Source organism: Theobroma umbraticum, unplaced genomic scaffold, assembly GCF_002168275.2.
Source record: "Theobroma umbraticum cultivar Fairchild unplaced genomic scaffold, ASM216827v3 scaffold_130.0, whole genome shotgun sequence".
Taxonomy (NCBI): domain Eukaryota; kingdom Viridiplantae; phylum Streptophyta; class Magnoliopsida; order Malvales; family Malvaceae; genus Theobroma; species Theobroma umbraticum.
Window position 1 is genome coordinate 5,347,910 of NW_018397264.1, and position 21,822 is coordinate 5,369,731.

The 21,822-nt window shown below is 36.7% G+C and overlaps 4 protein-coding genes and 1 pseudogene across 4 annotated transcripts; 1 reads left to right on the forward strand and 4 right to left on the reverse strand.

Annotated features, from left to right (window-relative positions):
• Positions 1 to 318: 318 nt before the first annotated feature.
• UAH (ureidoglycolate amidohydrolase) lies at positions 319 to 5,106 on the reverse strand. Its single transcript, XM_021436085.1, has 12 exons — positions 4,744 to 5,106; positions 4,544 to 4,629; positions 4,210 to 4,284; positions 3,495 to 3,623; positions 3,174 to 3,260; positions 2,788 to 2,990; positions 2,603 to 2,705; positions 2,261 to 2,352; positions 2,059 to 2,121; positions 1,539 to 1,779; positions 877 to 917; positions 319 to 568 (listed from the first exon to the last, which is right to left on the reverse strand). The coding sequence occupies exons 1-12, from the start codon at positions 4,945 to 4,947 to the stop codon at positions 471 to 473; spliced, it is 1,422 nt and encodes a 473-aa protein (XP_021291760.1). The 5' UTR covers positions 4,948 to 5,106; the 3' UTR covers positions 319 to 470.
• Positions 5,107 to 5,660: 554 nt separating this feature from the next.
• Positions 5,661 to 7,938, forward strand: LOC110422253 (DNA repair protein XRCC4). Its single transcript, XM_021436095.2, has 5 exons — positions 5,661 to 5,903; positions 6,033 to 6,175; positions 6,333 to 6,461; positions 6,642 to 6,764; positions 7,511 to 7,938. Exons 1-5 carry the CDS (start codon positions 5,756 to 5,758, stop codon positions 7,757 to 7,759), a joined length of 792 nt encoding a protein of 263 aa, XP_021291770.1. The 5' UTR covers positions 5,661 to 5,755; the 3' UTR covers positions 7,760 to 7,938.
• A 153-nt stretch (positions 7,939 to 8,091) lies between these two features.
• On the reverse strand, positions 8,092 to 10,572 carry LOC110422249 (uncharacterized). The gene has a single exon (XM_021436084.2). The coding sequence runs from the start codon at positions 10,247 to 10,249 to the stop codon at positions 8,315 to 8,317; it is 1,935 nt and encodes a 644-aa protein (XP_021291759.1). The 5' UTR covers positions 10,250 to 10,572; the 3' UTR covers positions 8,092 to 8,314.
• A 413-nt stretch (positions 10,573 to 10,985) lies between these two features.
• LOC110421791 (uncharacterized) lies at positions 10,986 to 13,140 on the reverse strand (annotated as a pseudogene).
• A 3,159-nt stretch (positions 13,141 to 16,299) lies between these two features.
• Positions 16,300 to 21,495, reverse strand: LOC110421265 (CwfJ-like family protein). Its single transcript, XM_021434814.1, has 11 exons — positions 21,255 to 21,495; positions 21,091 to 21,148; positions 20,599 to 20,995; positions 20,367 to 20,512; positions 19,799 to 20,002; positions 19,506 to 19,673; positions 18,988 to 19,374; positions 18,490 to 18,569; positions 17,838 to 18,201; positions 17,239 to 17,451; positions 16,300 to 16,987 (listed from the first exon to the last, which is right to left on the reverse strand). The coding sequence occupies exons 2-11, from the start codon at positions 21,133 to 21,135 to the stop codon at positions 16,658 to 16,660; spliced, it is 2,334 nt and encodes a 777-aa protein (XP_021290489.1). The 5' UTR covers positions 21,136 to 21,148; positions 21,255 to 21,495; the 3' UTR covers positions 16,300 to 16,657.
• Between the last annotated feature and the right edge of the window lie 327 nt (positions 21,496 to 21,822).

A 21,822-nucleotide genomic window follows, 5' to 3' on the forward strand; every position in this document is an offset into this window, starting at 1 on the left:
AGTATCAAGAAAAAAAAAATCTCTGCATTTTTGGACAAGTGTATGGCAAAGTCAGAGCTTGAAAAACCATTAGTCATAAGTATCGAACCCCCAAATGTTTGTCATAAGTATCAAAGCGTTGTATGTTTAACTGAGACCATCAGTCAATGGTGGAGGCTTGGAGCTGCTAAACCACTTACGTGGAGCTGGATTCCGTTTCTGTATAGTTTGTAGGATATGAAGCCAACATTTTATTTTTAAGCATACAACCCTTTTAAGACTTGGGAGTTCCATATCCTTGAGCTTGGATCCTCAAACATGATGGAAAGTTCCATAGTTTTGAAATAAAATGCTACGATGCAATTATTCATGACAAAGTTCTTTATTGAAATTATTGACACAAAGTTCTACATGGCACAGTGGGTGGAGAATACAGCATTGACCTCTATGAAGGCCTAAGCAGGTAGTTTACAAAATCTATAATCAGCACATCATCGCAAGGACAACTTGACGAGGGTTAGTGCTAACACCTTCACCCCATTTGCTATATCCTGAGTGGAGGCATATTCTTCAGGCTTATGGCTGTAACCTGCAAAAGCAAATACGTTAAATATATTTTAGCTTGTTTTGATGATCATATGCACAAAAGCTGCTACTGTGCCTAGCTACAGTTTCTCATATTCTTTTGGAATACAGAGCCGCATTAGATGTCTGGTTTAAACCAGCATGCTTGCTTAGGCACCTATTTTAAAGCAACAGTGACATAGAGCTTGTGAATTTAATGATATTCCTAATATTTTGCAATACTGTAATTACAGTAATCAATTAGTTTAGAAGGATTAATTGAAAAAGCAAAATTGAATATTTGATGTATAGCAACAGGAAAACAAATCATACCTTTGTAACATGGAATGAATATCATGCCCATAGGAGATATCCTGGAAGAATTGAAACGTGAAATCAGCAGCTACTTATAGCATATAATCATGATGACAATGATGATAAGAGTGAATTATGAATCTTTGACATGCCAATTGTGTATTCATAGCAAATTGTTGCTCTTCTAACTAACCCCTCAACCAGGCCTTTCCCTTAAAAGTGAAATTTTGCTCTCAGGAAAAGGATCCAAAGTCAGGATCTTTTCTTCCAGCATGGGAGGAAGGATAGGATGAAAAGTTTAGATGCCAGTTCTAGATCATGAGAATTCCAGTGCCTTTTCCAGGACGAAACACATCCCCCAGAGCCATCTGAAGATAGTATCATCTAACAGAATTCAGAAAGCCTGATTATTCTCCATGATTCAATATCTTGGAATACTAAGGTCAAGCATTTGCCCTTCTTTTATTCTCATAAAGTTTGCACTCTATATGACATAGCAACTGCATAGTTCTATATACTAAGACAATTCTTTTCCTCATACCCGCTTTTCCTTTTAATTTCATAAGTTACAAATCTGATGGGTCCAGGGACCTGATCTTCAGCCCTGTACAACATAGTGTGGTGCTTGCAAAAGAATTAGTTGCTAAATATCTTTCTTTAAACGTCTCTCGCTCCCTTACCTGGCCATAAACAATGAATCATGGTAAGCTCTGCTAATCATAAACTTTTGCGTCAAGTTCAGCTCTTTTGATGCAGCTTCCATTGCTTCAATTATTGATTTTTCAGAAAGCGCTGGTGGGTCCTGATTTATGATCTTGAATTCCGATAGGTTGACCTTACGCTTTGTTGCTATTGCAATTGCAGATTGATGGATTTTCTCAATAACAACATTTCTTCTCTTTTCATCAATATCTCGTGTGTCTGCCAAAAAGGCAACACAAGTAATAACAAAAGAAAACATATCAGATCATCAGATGGTAGTCCAGATATAGCCCAGATTATCCAAGGGCAAGGTTAGCCTCATATATGTGAAGTGATAAATAAACGTTTCAAAAAATAATGGTTCTATCTTTTTGGGAGTAGGTTTTCTTGAAATAGATAAGGGACAGACAGTGTATTGCACAAATAACCTGTGAGACTAAACATTCTCAGAGTAAACTTATGTTCTCCTGGAAGAATATTCATTAACATGATACATACCAATTTCGAGGTGTGATTTACTAGGGATGCTGTTGATCGCTCCAGGATGCAGCTCTAGAATCCCTGGGAAAACAGAAATTCTAAATTTATAGAAGGTCCACAAAAGATTATTTATCTAAAATAGAGGAAGCTTTATTTAGTACAAACAAGAACTTTACATAAGATTAAATGAGGAAAAGAAAAATATTTGCTCTGGACTTACCTACAGTACCAACAGTATCAATTGATCCAGATTCCAGTACATGTTTCTCAACAGATAGCGCTAACTCAGCAGCTGCCAGTCCTGCATCATTTCTGCACTTTATAATAAATTTACAGGTTATGGATCTTTTTGACTTAATCACATTCTAGCAAAAGTATAACAAGGATGATCTGATGCACAATCAAAAATCTAAGTCAACCAAATGACTCTAACACAAGCATATATTATATAGACAAAATATGCACAGCATCAACGAAACCTGAAAGCTGCACAAGGTGGCACTAGTGTTATTGCACTCTGAAGCATGCAGGAAAGAAGAATTTCAATATTGATAATATTCACCTGCTTGGCATCAAGACTGCACCTGCATGCCCACCATTGCCTTCAAAATCAACTTTTATACTTGCAGGGGCTGCAATGGCAGTTACTATACCAATAGATACACCTGAACTGACGAATAAGGCAGATTAGGGGAGCCTCAGATATTGGAAAGAAAGAGACAGCAGTGACAGTCAAAAGTGAGCAACCTTCCTCCTCCAGAATGGGCCCTTGCTCTATATGCAACTCAACGAAAGCAGAGTAACTGCCTTTCTTCAGAAACACACTGGATAAGTCATCTTGATCTTTTGCATATCCAGCAGATCTTGCGGCATCTAAGAAGGATATGTTTTGGCCATCAACTGTTGTCTTCAAAGCTCTAGCAAGTGCCTCACCACCTGCCAATAAGCGACTGCACATCAAAAAAACATGTCAGAGACCTCAAACTAGATTCCATGAATGACTCCCAGCTGTGAGACATAATATTTTGAAGACAAATATTCAGAACTTAAATCTGCAAAGATATGGTGCCAGAAGATTCAAACAGAAAATAAACCAAAAAAACTGTGCATGCATACTATTTGTTCATACTAACCTTCCCAAACAGCCGATCCCAAAGCGTGTTGGCTCTTCGGAAGTGAACAAAATTATCTCCAATGACCTTCTAGGTTTGAACCCAGACCTTTGGAGATCCGATTATCATGGGACAAAAATTTTAGCCACAATGTAATAAACTGGAAAAACAAAGATCTTAACATAAAGCTTATACATTTATCATAATGAAGATAATTTTTTAGGTAAAAACGTATAATATATTTTAAAAGTGACTTTTATTTTATTAAATTCATAACCATTTGCATTAGGGTGGAAGGATTTTAAAGGTTCACATACACAATGGTAAAAAAAAATCACAAACCTCTTTAGTGCATTAATGGCTTCTATTGCACCTAAAACACCAACAACACCATCATACTTCCCAGAGTATGGAATAGCATCAATATGAGAACCTGTTGCCACTGCAGCAAGCTCTGGTTCATAGCCATCCCTGCATGGAAAAAAGCATCTAAAGAATCAGAATGAAAGGAACGAAACATGTGGTCAAAGAAATGAAAGTATAGATATTAGTGTAAGTTTGAAGAAGAACTACAAATTAGAAATCAAGTGAGAGGGAGAGAAAGAACAGATATTAGATCGGTGGCATGGTTGACAGTGCAAGGGAACAAAAAGGGCAACTAAATCAATCATGGAGCTCTTTGTAAAATGGAATAACAGCCACCTATTCTTAAAACTTGTAATTATCAACCTAAAGATAGATGCATTTCATTATCAATGAGTTAGCAACAGTGGGTGGTACAAAATAATCAACATTAGTGTAACTGGCCTAACCAAGATAAAGCCCCATTTAACAATCAAGCCATAAGAGTTAAGTAAGAAGAGAGAATCAATTACACAAATGAATAGAGAACTTAGCAGAAAAATAATGAATTAAAATATTACATAAAAAAAATATCAAGTGGGAAATAATCAACATCACTTATTTGAGGTGGTATTGAATCCCCAGCAATAATAATGACAAGATAAATGTTAATTAGATGGGAAAAGTGGATAATCATAATGGAGCAAAAACCTACCACCGACCAAATATGTTACCAACAGCATCCTCTCTGACAGACAGTCCAGCTAGTCCCATCAAATTTTTTATGAACCTGTAGTTAAAATGTTGCAAACAATTTACATGAAGATACAGCTAAGGGTTAAAAATGGATAAAATTGAAAGCATATGCACATGAAAAAACATTGTGCTAAGTCCTGTGCTCCTTCATCGCAAACGAATATGCCTATTCATTTCCTGCTCTTTACAATTATTCCTAAAAATACTCAGCACCAACAGCAACCACATAAAAATAAAAAGATTCAGTCTTTTGACGAAAGCAAAATCAAGAAATGAAAATTTCGTTACATTACCTGCGAGCCAAAACATCTTTCTCGGTGTAGAGGATCCTAGTAACTGATGGGGCAGGTGTATCCGAGAAAGCTGATAGCTCATCAATCTAAACCATCCCATTTCACAACATTAAACCCCATAAAACAAAAAAAACCCATATTTAAAACCACTCCCTAGAGTCCTATAAAAGGAAAAGGAAAAGATTAGTTTTTACAAGTACCTGTTTCTGTAGAATTTGAACATCAACTGAAAGTGAGTTTGATACAACAGGGTGAGGTGGTTCAACAACTGGGTACCCAGAGAAATCTTGCATGGTTTTGATTGTTGGGTCTTCATTTTGTTGAGTTAAGATTGAAGGAATGGAACCAAGGAAGAAGAGAAAGAGAAGAGGTAGGGAGTGTGAGTAAGAGAATCTCAAACACATCTCTTTTTTCTCTTGTTTTTCCTGGTTTTTGGAGTTTTTTGGATGGTTACTACTGTGTTAGCGTATTATAATTGGGGGGTTCGATTGAAGACAGAGCTACTCTTTGGGGTAGGTGCAAACCCGACGTCGCTGCTGTTTGTTGTCTTGTGCAAAGAAACTCAATTATGGGTATTTAGCAAATTCTAAAATCAGTTTTAGAATGCTGCTACATTATTTTAGAATTTGATGCAAACTTTTTTTAGGTGAAAATCTTTTTAATTTTCAAGCAATTTTGTCATGTAATAACAGTTGCCGATGCCTAATTATCCTTTTATAGCTTTTCACTTTTTTATTTTACTTATAACTGAATAAATATTGTATTTTTCCCTCAAAATTGAATAAATTTTATACATTAAATAAGATTTATATATAAAAATAAAAAATGGATATTTTTGATCTGCAACTTTCTGAATAGAAGAGGTCGAAATTAAAATATTTTATCTATAGTATTTGATATGATTAATTAAAATTAAAATATTTTACAATCAGGTTGATCATGATGAGTACGTAAAATTTGAGTTATGATTTTAAAATAAATATTATTCGAATGCGATTTTATTTAATAATTTTTAATATACAATTATTAATTTATTTTATTAATCATTTAATTTTAAAATAAAATTTCTATTTATCCTATTATTTACATAATAAACAAAAGATTGCACAATGAGCTTTCTCCTTTTAAATATTTCCAAATAGCAGCACAAGAAGAAGAGAAGGGAAGGCGGGAAGACTCCATAAACTCTTCTCGAAGAAGCAAAAGAGAAAAATGGAAACAAGTTCAAGTCCAACGACGAGACACACTTTCCTGAAGATAGAGATCCCGAGCACCGAACCAATCTTCGTCAAAGGCACGTGGTTCGACACTCACTTCGACATCTCCATCACCGACGGCCTCCACGCTTGGGTCTGCAACGGTAGTCTCTAACAAATTAATCTTATTTTTGATGAAAGAATGAAATGTTTCTTTTTTTGTTATTATTTTAATGATTTTAGTTTTTGATACTTTTTTTTTTTTTGAAAAATTTGAAATTGTCGTGTGGCAGCAACGGAGGAGGAGGTTAAGGAAAGAGCGGCTCAGTGGGATCAGCCGGTCACTGAGTACATTGAATTAGCCGAACGTTATTTAGGGTTCCAACAGCCCGGTTCGGTCTACCGATTCGCTGATGCCGGCGACGACCAAAAAAGAGTTAGCTTTTCCTCTTCTTCAAATTTGCTTGATTGAGAAGTTGAACTTTGTTTTTCCGCTAGAAAATTTGAATATTTAGGGTTTCGACGAGAATAAAATTCAATTATGGATTAATTTCAAACTTGAAGTTGTGGTGATTCCATTTTCTTTTTGGTAGCTTTCATGGACGTTCGAAAAGGAAGGGACTAAGCTGGAATGGCGGTGGAAATTCCGGCCGTCGCCTGATAGCCGGAAGATTACCGGAGGAATTTTGGACTTTCTTATGGACGCAAACATTAGGCTAAGTGTAGGATTAATTTGCCATTGTCCTGTTATCTTGAACAATCTATTGTCCATGTTTCTTATTGCTCCCATTGGAAGTTAATTACTATGTTTCTTTGATATGTTTAATCTTATGTCAGAATGATACTAATAGGAAACAATTAATGTTTGAGAAACGTGTGTATGTGTGTGTGTGTGTTTGCAGGAAGAAGTTGTTAGAAAAACTCAATCCTTTGAGAAGCTGAAAGTGGAAGCTGAGAAATGTTTAGAACAAAGTGAGAGATCTACCAATGAGAAGATGGAGTTTGAATCAGAAATTTATGCAAAGGTGTGTCTTAAAATATTTGACATGTTCATCCTTCTTGCTATAATTTTTTTGGCATAAATTTCGAATTATTGTCCCATACTTATATTTGAGTTCAACATCAACTCTACTCCAACAGTTCAGGGAGCCAGCCACATTGCCAGGCATATCTGATAAATATGTTCTACTAGTCTCCCTTGGGCTGCCTGTTTCCCTCCCAATGCCGTCATGCTGTCAATTTCTATTAGGTTCGGAACATGTATGAGTACTGTTGGCTGATATGCCTGGCCATTTTATGCTTGACATCTTCTTGGTAGGCAGACCTTTTACCTGAGAAAAGGTTTAGCAACAAAGGCTTCTCTTTTGTTGCAATAAGAGGATCGAGGAAGATACCTCTGTCCAGCCAGTTAGTGAGAAAGAAACTGCTGAGTTCTCTGTCTCTACTTTTTGATGTTCATTTTGTGCCTAGACAGAGTAAGCAGAGGTGAATCCAGGAATTCATTCTTGGTGGAGTGGGGATAAAAGTAGGATGAAATGATGAACTTCTTTAATGAAAAAAATTATTAACAAGATTACTGAGCTTCAATAAAATAATAGTGTAATTATATAAAAAGTATAAATTTCATTTCGCAAATATTACAAAAATTTATGTATATATAAAGGATGGATATGATAAAGCTCTATTTGAATATAGACTACACTATTATCAGTTTTTCATTTTCCTTTCCTTCAAATGATAATGACTGAGTTGGTTTTACTCCTGTCTCTAGTTCCTTGGCGTCTTGAATTCAAAGAAGGCAAAACTCAGGGAGCTTCGAGATCAGCTTTCAAAACAGGAAACTACAGGAAAAGCTCTGATGGAAGAGGAAGACTCCACTGACAAAACTGAGAGTTACCGCACCGGAAGTGATGCTGAGGAAAGTGAAGAAGAACCTGAAAAGAATCTTACAAGCACTTCCAAGGATGTTTTGGCAGCAGCAGGTAGGGGTCGTGGTCGTAAGAGAGCCATGTGCAAGTAGCACCTAGTTGAATGTAGAATCTGGCATGCAATGCTATGCCTGCCTTGCTTCTCCTTTTATCTTTTTATTTATCCTTCTGTTGGAATATCTGTAAATTCTTTTAACAACTGTACCAAGATTCTAAGGAGCAATAGAGATACCCTTCATTCTGAGCAGAAGCTTGTAGGGTTTCTTGAGTTATAGCTAATCCTGTAAATACTTTAAAGAGCATGGTATATATTGCTGAATAACAAGGACTACTGCTTAAGAAAACAAATAGAACCCCCCAAAGAAAAAGAAATAAGAAGATGAAAGTGAAGCATCATATAAAATTTATAATTAGCACTTCACACTTCAGGAACTGAAATTATTTGATTTGTATTTATTAGCAAAATGAAAAAGTGGTTAATATACAGGAAAAAAAAATTGAAGTTGCTAAAAATAAGTTCAAACAAAAAATGAGTGCTGAAAGAAAAATCCCCTAATAAATAATGTACAGAGAGCATAGACTCAATGAACTTGGAAGAATCTCTTTTGCTTCACAGGGTATTAGTATTACATGCAACACCACCTTTTTCAGATAACATCTGAAACTGGAAGTGACTGAAGGGCTGCATGACATTCTGTATCTTTCATGGCAAGGCGTAGCAGCTTTGAAGTGACTGCTTCATCTGGTGAGAAATTCCTTCTACGCATTTCTTCCAAACGATTCATCGCTCTTTGTACCTCCTTTTCCCGTAGAAGTCCATGAATAATGATGTTAAATGATATGGAGTCTGGCAAACAACCTTTTTCTTCCATCTCCGTTAGCAATTTATCAGCCTCCAATGACATTCCTTTCCTGCAGAGGCCGCTGAACATTATGTTATATGTCACAACATCAGGAACCAAACCTTTCTCAGAGATTTCAACAAACATTTTCCTAGCTTCTTTCAATTTTCCAACTTTACACATTCCATCAATAACTATGCTGAAAAGCTCAACACCAGGTTTGTACTCAGTACTTTCAAGGGAATGAAACAGATCCATTGCCTCCTCAATATGGCCATTTTTGCATAGCCCGTCCAACATGACAGTATATGTAGATAATATTGGAAATTGACCATAAACATGCATCTCGTTGAACATCTTTTGTGCAGTGCTAATTTGCCTTGCCTGGCAAAGTGCTCCGATAAGCGTGTTGTAAGTCACTGTAGTGGGCTTAATTCCCTTGTCATGCATTTTTTGAAACAGTTGAAAAGCTTTATCAATCTTCCAACTCTTGCAATAGCCATTAATCATTATATTGTAGCTAAAAGCATCAAGCTCAAGACCTTGATCAGCTATGAACCCAAAAAGTTTTGTTGCCTCATCTAACTGACCTGTTGAACAGAATCCACTCATGAGTGAATTATAAGTTCGTATGTCTGGCTCTTTCCCCTGTTGAATCATCAGATCAAGTATCCCCTGAGCTTCTCCCATCTTCCCTTCTTTGCATAAACAATCTATCAAAATTGTGAAGGTTACTACATCCGGACAAATCCCCTTTCGAACCATCAAGTTGAAAATTTTTGTAGCTTCTTCCAACATTCCGGCTTGGCAAAAACCATGAATCAAAGAATTATACATGACCAAATCCGCAGTGAGTCTTCTACTAACCATTTCATCAAAAAAATTAACAGCTTCTTTCAACCTGCCTAAACGACACAACCCATTGATCAAAGAACCATAAACAACAACATCAGGAGCAATTCCTTTCGAAACCATTTCCAAAAACAAACCCACTGCCTCATCAACCATCCCATCTTTACAAAAAGCATCAATAATAATACTATATGTAACCAAAGTCCCCTCACAGTTATTCTCTTCCATCTTCCTATGCAATTTAAGAGCCAAAGTTGGCTCCCGAATCTTACTAAGTCCATTAATAAGAATCCCATACGTAACACCATCCCCTTGGAATCCACTTTCACTCATTTTATCAAAAACTTGAACTGCATCTAAAACCTTACCATTCGCGCACAGACCCTTCAACAAAATACTAACAGTAACTAAATCCGGCTCGAATCCCCTCTTTATAATCTCACCAAAAACACAAAACCCACAACTTATTTGCCTTAATTGACAGCATCTCATCAAAATGCTTAACGTATACAAATTTGGCTTAATTCCTTCATAATTCAACCTTCTATACATTGAAAACACATCTGAATTGCATTTAAACTTTGAAACCGAGCCCAATACAAAATTAAACGTTTCAATCAACGCTAAAGGTTGAGCTTTTATTAACTTGTCAAAGTAAGTGACAGCATCGTTGAGGCTGATTTTACCTGATTTACACTGATGCCTGACGAAATACTCGAACTCTTTGGGACTCGAGAGGTGGCCTTTTTCTGGGTTTTGAAATTTGGGTTTGCGTTTTGGTGAAGAACTTTGAAGAGGGTCTTTGGTGAATAGAGAGGAGAGAGAGCTAAGGGGTTTAGTGGTTCCTTGAACAGCATGGTTCGTGTAAGCTTTACTCTTGAGCAACATTGAGAGGAGGAGTCCTGACAACGAGTTAATTTGAAAATTGAAAGAACAGAACTTCCTTCAAGTATGTTTATTTGACAAGCTTTCTTCCAAGGGTGAAAGAATACGAGGTGTCTGAGGCTCGGAGCCTAGGGCAGGGCGGCAAACGAATTTATTTATGTGGTACTATTATATTTGATGTTGGATTATTCTTTTCTCATACGAGGGTAGCAATTTTATTGTGCGGAACTCACAGTCAATCGTCATCTCCTGGCAATACAAACATTGTTGAAAGCCTTAAACGAGCTTAAAATTAATTACCTTGGCAGTTATTTGCATCCATTCTTTATGCTTTAGAGGGGAGGGATAATGAAGAAGATTATGAAATGACAATGACTGAATGGAGTTTTTATAGGGCTATAGATGAAGCTGATTCTATATCCGCTTACATGGCTACTCGAACTAAGCAAAAGGTTCGAATTCACCAAAAAATGAATGTGAAGGATATGCAGCTGAAATTGAAGGGTCGGGAGTCTTCGGAGGGGAAAGGAAATGATAGCATCGTTGAGATTACATATCTTTGGGCGGAAACTCTCCCAACTTATAGGGGGAAAAAACTAAAGCATACAATTTGGCATTAGCATTACCTCCATGGGACCTGCTTAAGAAAGTCACAAAGTGTTAACCTCTAAGAAAGAAGCAAGAGAAAGTACAACGTCTGATAAAATACTTAAGACTTCCGTTGGATGAAACTGTAAAATTGGTTTAAGATAAATATCGTTCAACATTAGTACAAGTTATTTATCAAAAAGGGAAAAGAGTCTAGTGTGCATCATCTGTACAAAAATATATAGCTAATACATGGTCTTTAAATTGTTAAAAACCAAGAAAAAGAAATCCCCAGATCACACGACCAGTGATGGAAGAATTGAATTGTAGTTGTACTAAACACGTTATAGGGGCATCCAAGTTAATAACCTTTGAAGATCTTTTGCTTCACATTGTGCAGGTTTTACTTGGAAAATAATTCTTTTGGGGAGCATCTGGAAGTGACTCAAGGGCTGCAAGACACTGGGAATCCTCTACAGCAAGGTGTAGTAACATTGATGTCACTACTTCGTTTGGTGCAAAATTCCTCCTACGCATTTCTCCTAGAAGATTCATAGCTTTGTGCATGTTATTTTCTTGAAGAAAACCTTGAATGATGATGTTAAAGGAAACAGAGTTTGGTAAGCAACCCTTTTCTTCCATGTCAATGAGCAGCTTATCAGCCTCGAGTAACATCCCTTTCTTGCAAAAACCATTGATCATTATTTTATATGTTACAACATCAGGAACCACTCCTTTCTTTGGGATTTCGTTGAACATATTCATTGCTTCTTCCAATCTTCCTGTTCTGCACATTCCATCAATAAGTATACTGCAAAGCTCAATGCTAGATTTGTACTTGGTACTTCCAAGGGAATGAAAAAGAGCTAGTGCCTCATCAATATAACCATTTTTGCATAGTCCATCCAGCATTACAACATATGTAGAAAATATTGGAGATTGACCACAAGCATGCATCTCATGGTACATCTTTTGTTCTGTTCTCATTCTCCCTGCCCGGCAAAGTGCTCCAATAAGTGTGTTATAGGTTACCGCATTGGGCTTACAACCCTGAAAGTGCATTTCTTGAAAAAGCTGGAAAGCTTCATCAATCTTCTGACTCTTGCAATAGCCATTAATCATTATATTGTAGCTAAAAGCATTGGGCTCAACACCTTGATCTGCAAGCAACCCAAAAAGCTTGGCTGCCTCATCTAACTGGCCAACCATACATAATCCACCCATGAGTGAATTATAAGTAAAAAAGTTTGGCTCCTACCCTTGTTGCCTCATCAAGACAAATATTTTATGAGCTTCTCCCACTTTCCCCTCTTTGCACAGACAATCTATCAAAGTCGTGAAGGTTACTATATCTGGAAAAATTCCTTCTTCAACCATTCGATTGAAAATTCTCATGGCTTCTTTCCACATTCCCACTTGACAATAACCATGAATTAAAGAGTTGTACACGACCAAATCAGCAGCAATCCCTCGACCAACCATTTCATCAAAAAATTTTACAGCTTCCTTCAATCTACCTACACTACACAATCCACTAATCAAAGAACTATAAACAACAACATCAGGATGAATCCCTTTGGAAACCATTTCAAAGAACATATTCACTCCCTCATCAACCAACCTATCTTTGCAAAGAGAATCAATAATCATACTATATATAACCAAAGTCCCGCCACAATTCCTCTCTGCCATCTTCCTATACAATTTAAGAGCAAAATTCGTCTCATGAATCTTACAGAGGCCAGTAACAAGAATTCCATATGTAAAAACATCACCTTGAAACCCTCATTCATTCATTTTATCAAAAACTTGAACAGCTTCCAAAGCCTTCCCTTCCATACATAAACCCTTCAACAATCTATCAACAGTAACTAAATCAGGTTCAAAGCCCCTCCTTATTATATCACCCAAAACACAAAACCCAAAATTTATTTGCCTCAAATGACTACAAGAAGTCAACAAAATGTTCAAAGTACATAGATTTGGCTTAATTCCCTTATAATTCAACTCCCTATACATTGAAATCACATCTGAGTTACATCTAAGCTTTAAAACGGAACTCAATACATGATTAAAAGTATCAACAAATGGCAAAGGTTTAACCTTTATTAACTTTTCAAAGTAACTGAAAGCATCATAGAGGTTGATTTTGCCTGATTTACATTGATGCCTGATATAATACTCGAATTTGTTTGGACTCCAAAGAGTGGTCTTTTCTTCATTCGATGAAGAAATTTGAGGTGAGCTTTCGGAGAAAAGAGAGGAGAGAGAGAGTTGTGTTTTGGTAGTCGTTTTTTGAGCTGCATTGTTTGAAGAAGTTGCTCTCTTTAGCAACATGAAAGAATAGATATTCGTTGAAAAGGTAAAGATTTCATGTAAGTTTGTCTCACCATGAAAGAGAGAGGGAGGCAATAAGGTGATTCACTAATCAGACGCACTGCACAGTGGGATTTTATTCGAGGAAGGCGCTCTGTTCGAAGAGATGGACATTTGATATTATAACTACGCTGGCGGCGGGTTTCAACAGTAAAATCCTTGAGGGTAGAGGCCACAAACGGGTGGATTGCGACCGTTCGAGTTGGAATATCTTCAGTTTTTTTGTTGGATTAAAATAAAGTTGATAATTAAATTTTGAATTTTGTGAAAATTTTTAATTATAAATTTGATCATTTTAATTTTTAATGTTAAATGTAAAGATGTTAATGAATACTTCATAATTGGGTATTTTCTTTTACTCTTCTTGATTAATTAAGATTAGAAATTTAAATCCTCTACCTCATTCTTTGCTCCAATTCTCCTAATTTGTCATATGTCTGGTATTTATTATTGGTTAATACATGTTTAGTTATTGAACATGTATTAGTAATTACTAATAAAAAAACAGACGCATGGTAATTTATGAAGGTGGGGGAAAGGAATGGGATAAGAAATGTGCATAAAGGATTTGGATTCATATTATGCTTATAATCAGATTTGGCTAGATTTTGAGTAGTAATCTACTACTCATCACGAGTTTTGGTAAGATCAGGTGATAGTCTTAAAGTACTTAATTATTTTAAAATTTAATTTTAAATGTATATTATTTTTTATAATATAAAAATTCAAAATAAAATAAAATTAAAATTTAAGATGGGAGAAGGCGCTTAAGATTATTATATAAATTAAAATACTAATTAAATAAATTTTTAAATTCTAATCAACTTAAAACTCAATACATACATTTTCTAATTACGCGGGAGTTATTACGAGTTTGATTCAAGTTATAATCTTAATCAAATAAGATTTTGTATTATAATCAACACCAAAATCAATATATAAGGGTAAGTTATTACAAATTTGATTTGAGTTGTTCAAAATATTTTAAATTTAATTTTTTTATTTATTTTTTGTCCACTCAAATATAATCAAATTTAGATTTGAATTCTTTCCGAGGAATTATGGATAACCAAATAGATCAGATGGAGATTAATGTTGAAAGTCTTAACAAATGGCTCTACAAAGATTAAGTGTCATTGAAATTGCATATTGCTTTAATGCTTTTGATGGTTTCTTGATAGGACATTTGCTAAATTATTCAATATTTTATAAAAACCTAAGGTATGTCTTGATAGCATGTACGTATGTCTATTTGGACACATTTCAAGCTGGTTTAGTATTTTCTGGCTTGATACAGGTTTATATATCAAACCAGTCTTCTGGTTTATGTTGAACTGAACTGGGCTTAACCATTTGTAGGCCTGTTAATGCCAGAGAAAAAGCTCAACAATAATCTTTATAATTCAGTTTGAATTATGCCAACTCATAATCATGCACATTTTTGGAAAATTTTGGGACTTTTTTGGTGTGATTCTTGTGGTTTTCTCTATCTTACAGAATGCATAATTTCATTTTTTGATTAAACCCAACTTGCCAATGTTGTCCTAAGAAACTTTTCCCTTGTCAGTTGTGCGACAGCCAACAAGATTTCATGGCTACTAATCCCCAGTTTCTTCTATACTTCAATTCCCGTGGTTGTGTTCTTATTTTACAGAAGAAATCCAACTACTACTTTTTGTTTCTGTTAGCTAATAAAACCAGAAGCTAAAAACAGATAAAAAGAAATGAAGTACAAAGAATATCGAAAAAGGCGTAACTCGAAGCTGGAAAACAAAGAGAACACGTGCGACGAACGTGACAGACCGAAGCCAACGTGTTCCACCACTCTTGCAAGAATCAAGATCTAGAAACATCCAAAGGTTGAGAAAGAAATTGATGAACCAGTACATCTGTTTGGACAGAGTAACACGGTGGATTAAACAAAATCTGTTAATAATCCAAATCCAAACAGAACAGAGGAAACGCTAATCGACCGTGATTACTCTGTCCAAACAAAAGAACTGGATCAGAACAGAAACCCTGGATAGCCCCCGCAGTCAGCGAACAAACGGACTGGTGCTTGAAGGGTTTTTAGGGTTTTAGGGAGGAAGGGTAGGTGAGATCTAGGGTTTACGGGTGGTCGGTTGGGGACGGTTTTGTATTTATAGAGGGATGATGTGTGGCGAATCTGCGTTACCGTTATACCGGAAACAAAGAGAGAACATTTTGCTTCGACGGACAGGCATGTTTGGCCCTTTTAAAGGCAAGGGTGACCGTTGGATTAACATCAACATTCTTCCCCAACACCGTGAAACGTGACGTGTTTGACTGAGATCCATCGACTCAACACTTTTCACTGGAAAATAAAATAAAATAAAATTATTTCGTGGTCTGTCGGCGGAGAGATCTAAGTATTCAACTCCTACTAGATTCATCAGTTACTTGTTCTAAAGTAACTAATTACCCAAAAAAATTGAACTATGTTTATGTTGCGACTAAGTTCTAATCCCCCGAACTAAATTGGCTAAAAGAATTATAACAGAATTTCGATAAAATTTAATCACAGTAAAATGAACAGAACTGGCCCATTTTGATACAACGCCTTCTTATTTTTATTTTATTTCACCGAACCCTTTTTTTAAGATAACTATGGCCAATGCGTTGCACTCGAATCTCCATGATCCTCTCCTTTTACTTTAATATTTTTTTTCTATGACGATATGCCTCTGTCACGGGATCATTATTCTCTCTCTCATAATAAGGGTGTGCAACACACCTGCTTATAAGAACCCAGAACCTCCCGTTCCTGTCTGATGTGAGATAGAGGCACTTTCCTTGTGACACTCTCACCCACCCGAATCGGTAACGCCTCCGTTGCCATCGACCACCCTGCCTACCCCGTTGGACCCCACTGAACCAACCCCCCCGGACCGAGCGCTTGCGTGAGTCAGAACTAAGAACGATCTGCTCTGATACCACTTTGTCACGGAGTCATTACTTTCACCCCCATAAACCGACTTATAGGAGTGTACAACACACCCATTTATAAGGAGTCTAAGACCTTCCGTTTCTATCTGATGTGAGATAGAGACACTTGTGACACCTCCACGTGGTTAAACGAAGAAACCATTTTAGAGCTTTCTTTTGCTCATGTGATAGACTAGGTTATAGCCTGCGCGCAACGCACAGACCTCTCTTTCTCTTTAATACATTTTCTTTGTTTTTTTACAACCTCCACGTGGCTAAATAGGATTCTTTTTACATGAAGAAATTTACATCAACAGAGCACATTCTGGCTTCGAATACGCATTTGCGGGCACACCCCTGGATTTTTAATCGCGTCAAATGCCGATCATATTCATGACCGCCATGAAACAATTGTAGGTAAGGATGCCGATACAAAATATCCCATCGAAAGGTTTCGATTGCTACCTGGATGCAACTTTGGTGGATTGCTTCAATTCCTATTTAGTCAAGTTGTTTTGTCCAGTCGAAAGGTTCCCAGTCGCGAGCAAAACTTGCCACAGCCTGCTTTTGTTCCTCCACAGATTGATGCCTCCTGCGACGGTACATGTCCTCCTCTGGCAGTTGTAGCATGCCTCTAATAACATTGAGACCAAGGCTGCTCTTGAATTGGCTTTCATCATCAATTACGTGAACAAATCCCCTGTTTAGACCAAATTCCACGTGGAAGTATGGGAAGTTTTTGGGAATCGAACCACGCAATCCCTTCTCACTTGTGTCGATGAGCTTCTTTGCATTGTGCTGGCTCCACTCATCTTCAGCTTCATCAATCGCCTGAGACAAATTTCTTTTAGAATCATACACGGATGACAAAGGCACTCCAACCACATCATAACATGAAAATGCATAATCTATTGCTACTCAGCTGAGTAGATCTTAACGAGACACTTTTGAGAAAAATCAAGTTCCTATGTCAAGAACAACAGAAGCTGCTGTTGCTTTTATCTCCACCACCATTGTTGTCAATCGTAGTGAAATACATAGACACAGATGACAATAGATAAAATGAATAGAAGAAACCTAACCTTTTTAAAATACACAGGAGCCTGCTTTGCAATTTCCCGTGGCATAGGAATGCATTCAATCAAACAATGGCAACGTTGTTGAGCCAAGCCCATCACGGTTTCCAAGAACACCAACTCCTTATCTTGCTTGGCAAACATCATAATTAAGCATTTCTTAAAGTTACGAATTTCATCCCACACGTTATTGTCAACTGTTCTTGTGGCTGACTCATGCTGTGAAGGCCAAAGGATTGCATTTCAAATTAGGACACATCATGAGGAAAGCTCACGAAACAATGTAAGCATCATTTCATTTCTACATTCCCGATAAATGAAATCATGAAATCATGAAATCACTGTATCATGCTTTATAACACATCCCAAATATGTTCATTTTGCTCCTAGTTTCTTAAGGTATCTGAGCAACTCTGCTTCATATTTCAATGTTACCGATAAGTAATTTAGGTGCCATGAAATGCAAACGGAAAAACTATTGATAATATATAAATCCTTCAAAGCCATGACTTATACTTAAAAGACCACTCAACATGTTACTAGTCTAGTGTAGTTAGCATTAAAGCCCAAAAGCCAGAGATGAGGATACCATGGATAGAGACTACCTGCATTGGCAAGATGCAGCAGTGACCTGGCACAACAGGCTGACATTGTGGCAACATCAAGTAAGTAAAATTGGCTATAGCAACAACAAGATGTTTTGGTCTGTTTGGGTTCTCAAAGCAGAAAAGGCAGCGCTCTTGCTGAGTCAATATACGCCTTGACAAAATATTATTTCCAGAGACCTTCTGATCATTTCGCCCACCCTTCTTTCGAGACTTTCTGCTTGGACCATCTTCATAATCATATTCATCATCTGCCTGACCAGATACACTATATTGTTTGTTGTGCATTATTCTTCGAGCTAGATGCTTATCAGTATCATCATCATCCTTCCTTTTTCTCATTGAGACATCATTAACAACGTATCTAGATAAAATAGAAAAATTGTTTATCGTCAAAGCAAAATTTTTTGTAAGATCTAAAAAAGTGTTAAGAGATAGAGAAATGCAAGGCACAAAATGTTACAATATAGAATGCAACTCGATTTTTTATATTCTAAAAGGGAAATGAAAAGAGAATCTAAACACTTTGCAATTTGCTCAAATTTGATATCCCAACCAAATATATAATAGAAAGCTATGAACTTACTGCTTTAAGCTCCTTTAAAACAGCATTTCAGGAGAAGGAAAACCAAACATAGAAATGAAAAATTACCTGCTTCCTCTGTCGACATTCTGCTGCTTATTTGCATGATCTCCAGTGCTCTGCTTTGCTTTCATGCTCTCAACTTCCAGCTGATAGAAATGACACAAAATTGAAACAAATGAAATTAACTATAGAACCAAAAGCTGAAGCCCATAGTTAATATATAAGCAAGTAAAGAGATTCTCTTTGGAACATCAATTTATTTCATCTATATGGCATCTCTGCATAAAACTTAAATTTATAACCTTTTAGTCCTGTACTGGAAAATGGGATTCTAGTACCTAGACAATTGATCATAAAGTACAACTACTAGTTACCCTCAAGGACAGGAGAAACTTCAGTGCAAAAAAAATAACCAAAGTTTGATAGTGAAGTAAATGACTCTTATAACCTTGAATTTAATGATTTAGTTCAGTGTTCATCTTTCTATATAATATTTTAGGCATGTTTTGAGAAAGCCCTCTGCAAATCAAATTTTCATAGCGTCAAAGCAGAAAGTTTTCTTACCAGAAGTTTCTCAGCTTCTTCATGCTTTCCCTTCAGTCGAAGCTGCAAAGCCTTAGCTGCCAATTGGTTTGTGCTCAAAGTCTCCTTAAGCATTGTAGCAACTTCAATTGTTTTATTTGTCTCTGCGGCTACAACTTCTGAGTCCACATTTCCATCATGATTTGCACGTGGACCAGATGTACTAGTATCAGTGCCCTGCTTACGAAGAAATTCTTGCATAAAGTTTCCATCATTGGCAAACTTATTTGCAGCAGATATAATGCCAGCATCTTTAGCAGGAGTATTTTGGCTTTTTCGTTTTCCCCAGGATAATGAATCACGGACTTTTGGGGCCCTCATGTCAGAATGTCGAAGAGATACATCCCGCAAATAATCTCGAGCAGTGTTCTGACAACCAAAACCATAGGGACGATTAGAATATCTACCACTGCTTAACTGGAAGAATGAACTCACTCTGTACAATTTTACATTTTAATACTACCAGACTATGAAACCCAACTAGGTGTCATTGCAAGTACCTTTTTAGAATCTCTTCCGCTTTCATTGCCTGCAGCTTTTTCTTTCTCCTCATCTTGCCCTTGCTTTCTATTTCTTATGGCATGTAGGTGAGCACGAGGTGCAGCAGCTCTACGAGATGCTCCATATTCAGCCAGTATATCAAGAGAACCCCAGCGTTCTTGCACAACCTGTATAATTTCAACAAGTGAAGTATAATGGAGTATTGCTTATACGGTATGAAATGAAGATAGCACCCTTCCAGTACTCCAATTTTTCCTTGAATCATACACATTATAACATTGTAGAAACTTACCACCTCAAGCCTTCGTCCTTCTCGAGCAGCTTGCTCTTCTGCACGCTTCAAAGCTTTAAGTCTCCAACTGGCACCTCCATCCCCCACAAGTGAAGAAGATAAAAGTCGGTCTGCACCAGAACTTTTTTCATCTGCTTCCTCTGGATAACCAGTTCCATTATCTTTTAGATATGGGTTCAATTCTCTGGGATTCACCTTCTTTATCTAGTAGACAGAGCATGTCCTTTTGTCAGCTATTGATCATGCACCACTAACAAACAAAGACAGGCAACAACTAAAGCATATCTGTTCCACTCAACCATGAATCAGATATACAAGCAAACTCACTCCTAACACTCCTAAGTGAACACAAATTAAGCAATTCTCAGAAATAAGAAAGAGAAGGAAGATTATCAAGTCAATTGACAGAAGAGTTGAATTTGTTTCCAAACACAAAGAGCTCTGGAAATCTGACAAGATATTTTCTCCTTTAAAGTAAAAATTAAAATTTCCATCATTACGGATCTATGTTGCATTAAACCAGAATCAAAGAAAAATTAAAGTTATAATAACAGCTCAAGTGCTATACCTCTTCAGCAGGAGGCTCCTCAGGTTGCTCAACAGGTACTGAAGGTTTCTTATCAGGCTTAAATGCAGGCCTAAGCATCCACTCCAATCCCATTTCTTTCCTCTCAATCTCCTTGTCCTTCAAAGAGGGAGATTCTCTACCATCATCTGCAAACCAAAAGCAACAAAAAAACCATTTAATTAATCAGTATCCAAATAAAAAAAATCATCAATCACTCATGAAAAAGACTTACCGATTCCCTGACCCTTTTTCTTTCTATCCCTTGCATTTCCTCTTTGATCCTCCTCTTCAGATGAAGAATATGATGATGAATATTGTTTCTTTCTCCTCGACCCTTTCTTAGACCTACCATTGAATTCATCCCCAGAACTATCGTTTTTACCTCTCTTATCCTTTCTTCTATTCCAACTCCTTTTTTCATCCCTATCAGAACTCCTTTCGCTTCCACTACCGCTTGAATACTCCTCCGACGAATACCATTTATTATTTCTCCCAGACCCTTTCTTTATTCTCTCCAGATCATCATCCGAAGAACTACCACCGTATCTAGAACTCTTCTCTTTTCTCCTACGCTTTTCCTTTTTACTACTAGATTTCTTCTTCTTCACATCTGAGTACTCATTTTGTTCCTAGTACCAAATAAAAAAAAAAAATCAAACTTTATCCTAACCTAGTAACTTCACTAATAATGAATTAAAGCACAGTGAATATTAATGAATTTTACCTTATCAATCTGATCACGAGGTATAAACTTGACCCCAGACAGCATTTTCTACAGTGTCCTGCAAAATTAAAATTAATTTAAAAACGAATGAATTTTCATAGCATGAATATTATAGAAAAAATATAGCAGCCTAATTGTCAAAATAGAAAAAAAAAAAAAAGCACCGTTTCACAGAGGAGTTCGATTTTTGGATCTAGTTTTTGGGAAGTTTGAAAGTTTTGAATCGGTGAAGGGGAGCAAGAATTGATAAGGAAATCCAGTAAGGAAATCCAGGGGCCATCCGAGGCGGAACCCACGGCCAAGAGATGGTGCTTTGCTTTAAGAGTCCGGAGAGCCAAGAGACGGTGCGTTCCAATAAAGAGCCAAGAGAGGGGAGAGAAGAAAACACCAACGGCTAACGAGAGAGAGGAGGGGAGGAGAGTAAGTGAGCAAGGCTTTAATAGGGGAATTTATAGCTTGCAAAAACGGCGCCGTACAAGAGAAAGGAATACGCATAGTCATAAAAGTAAAACGACATAATTTTGAGATTGGCAAAGAGACATGGCATTTATATTGGAGGGTGGATTGCTGCGGGCTAGCCTTGACCAGGCCCATTTGTTCTAGGTATGGACTCACTTAACAGGTATGGGTTTGATGTTTTTGTTATTTTTCCTCGAGTTTATTTTTTTGTTTTTGGTATTAAAAATACAGAAAAATATAATAAAATAAAATAAATATTTGAGGTCATAGTTA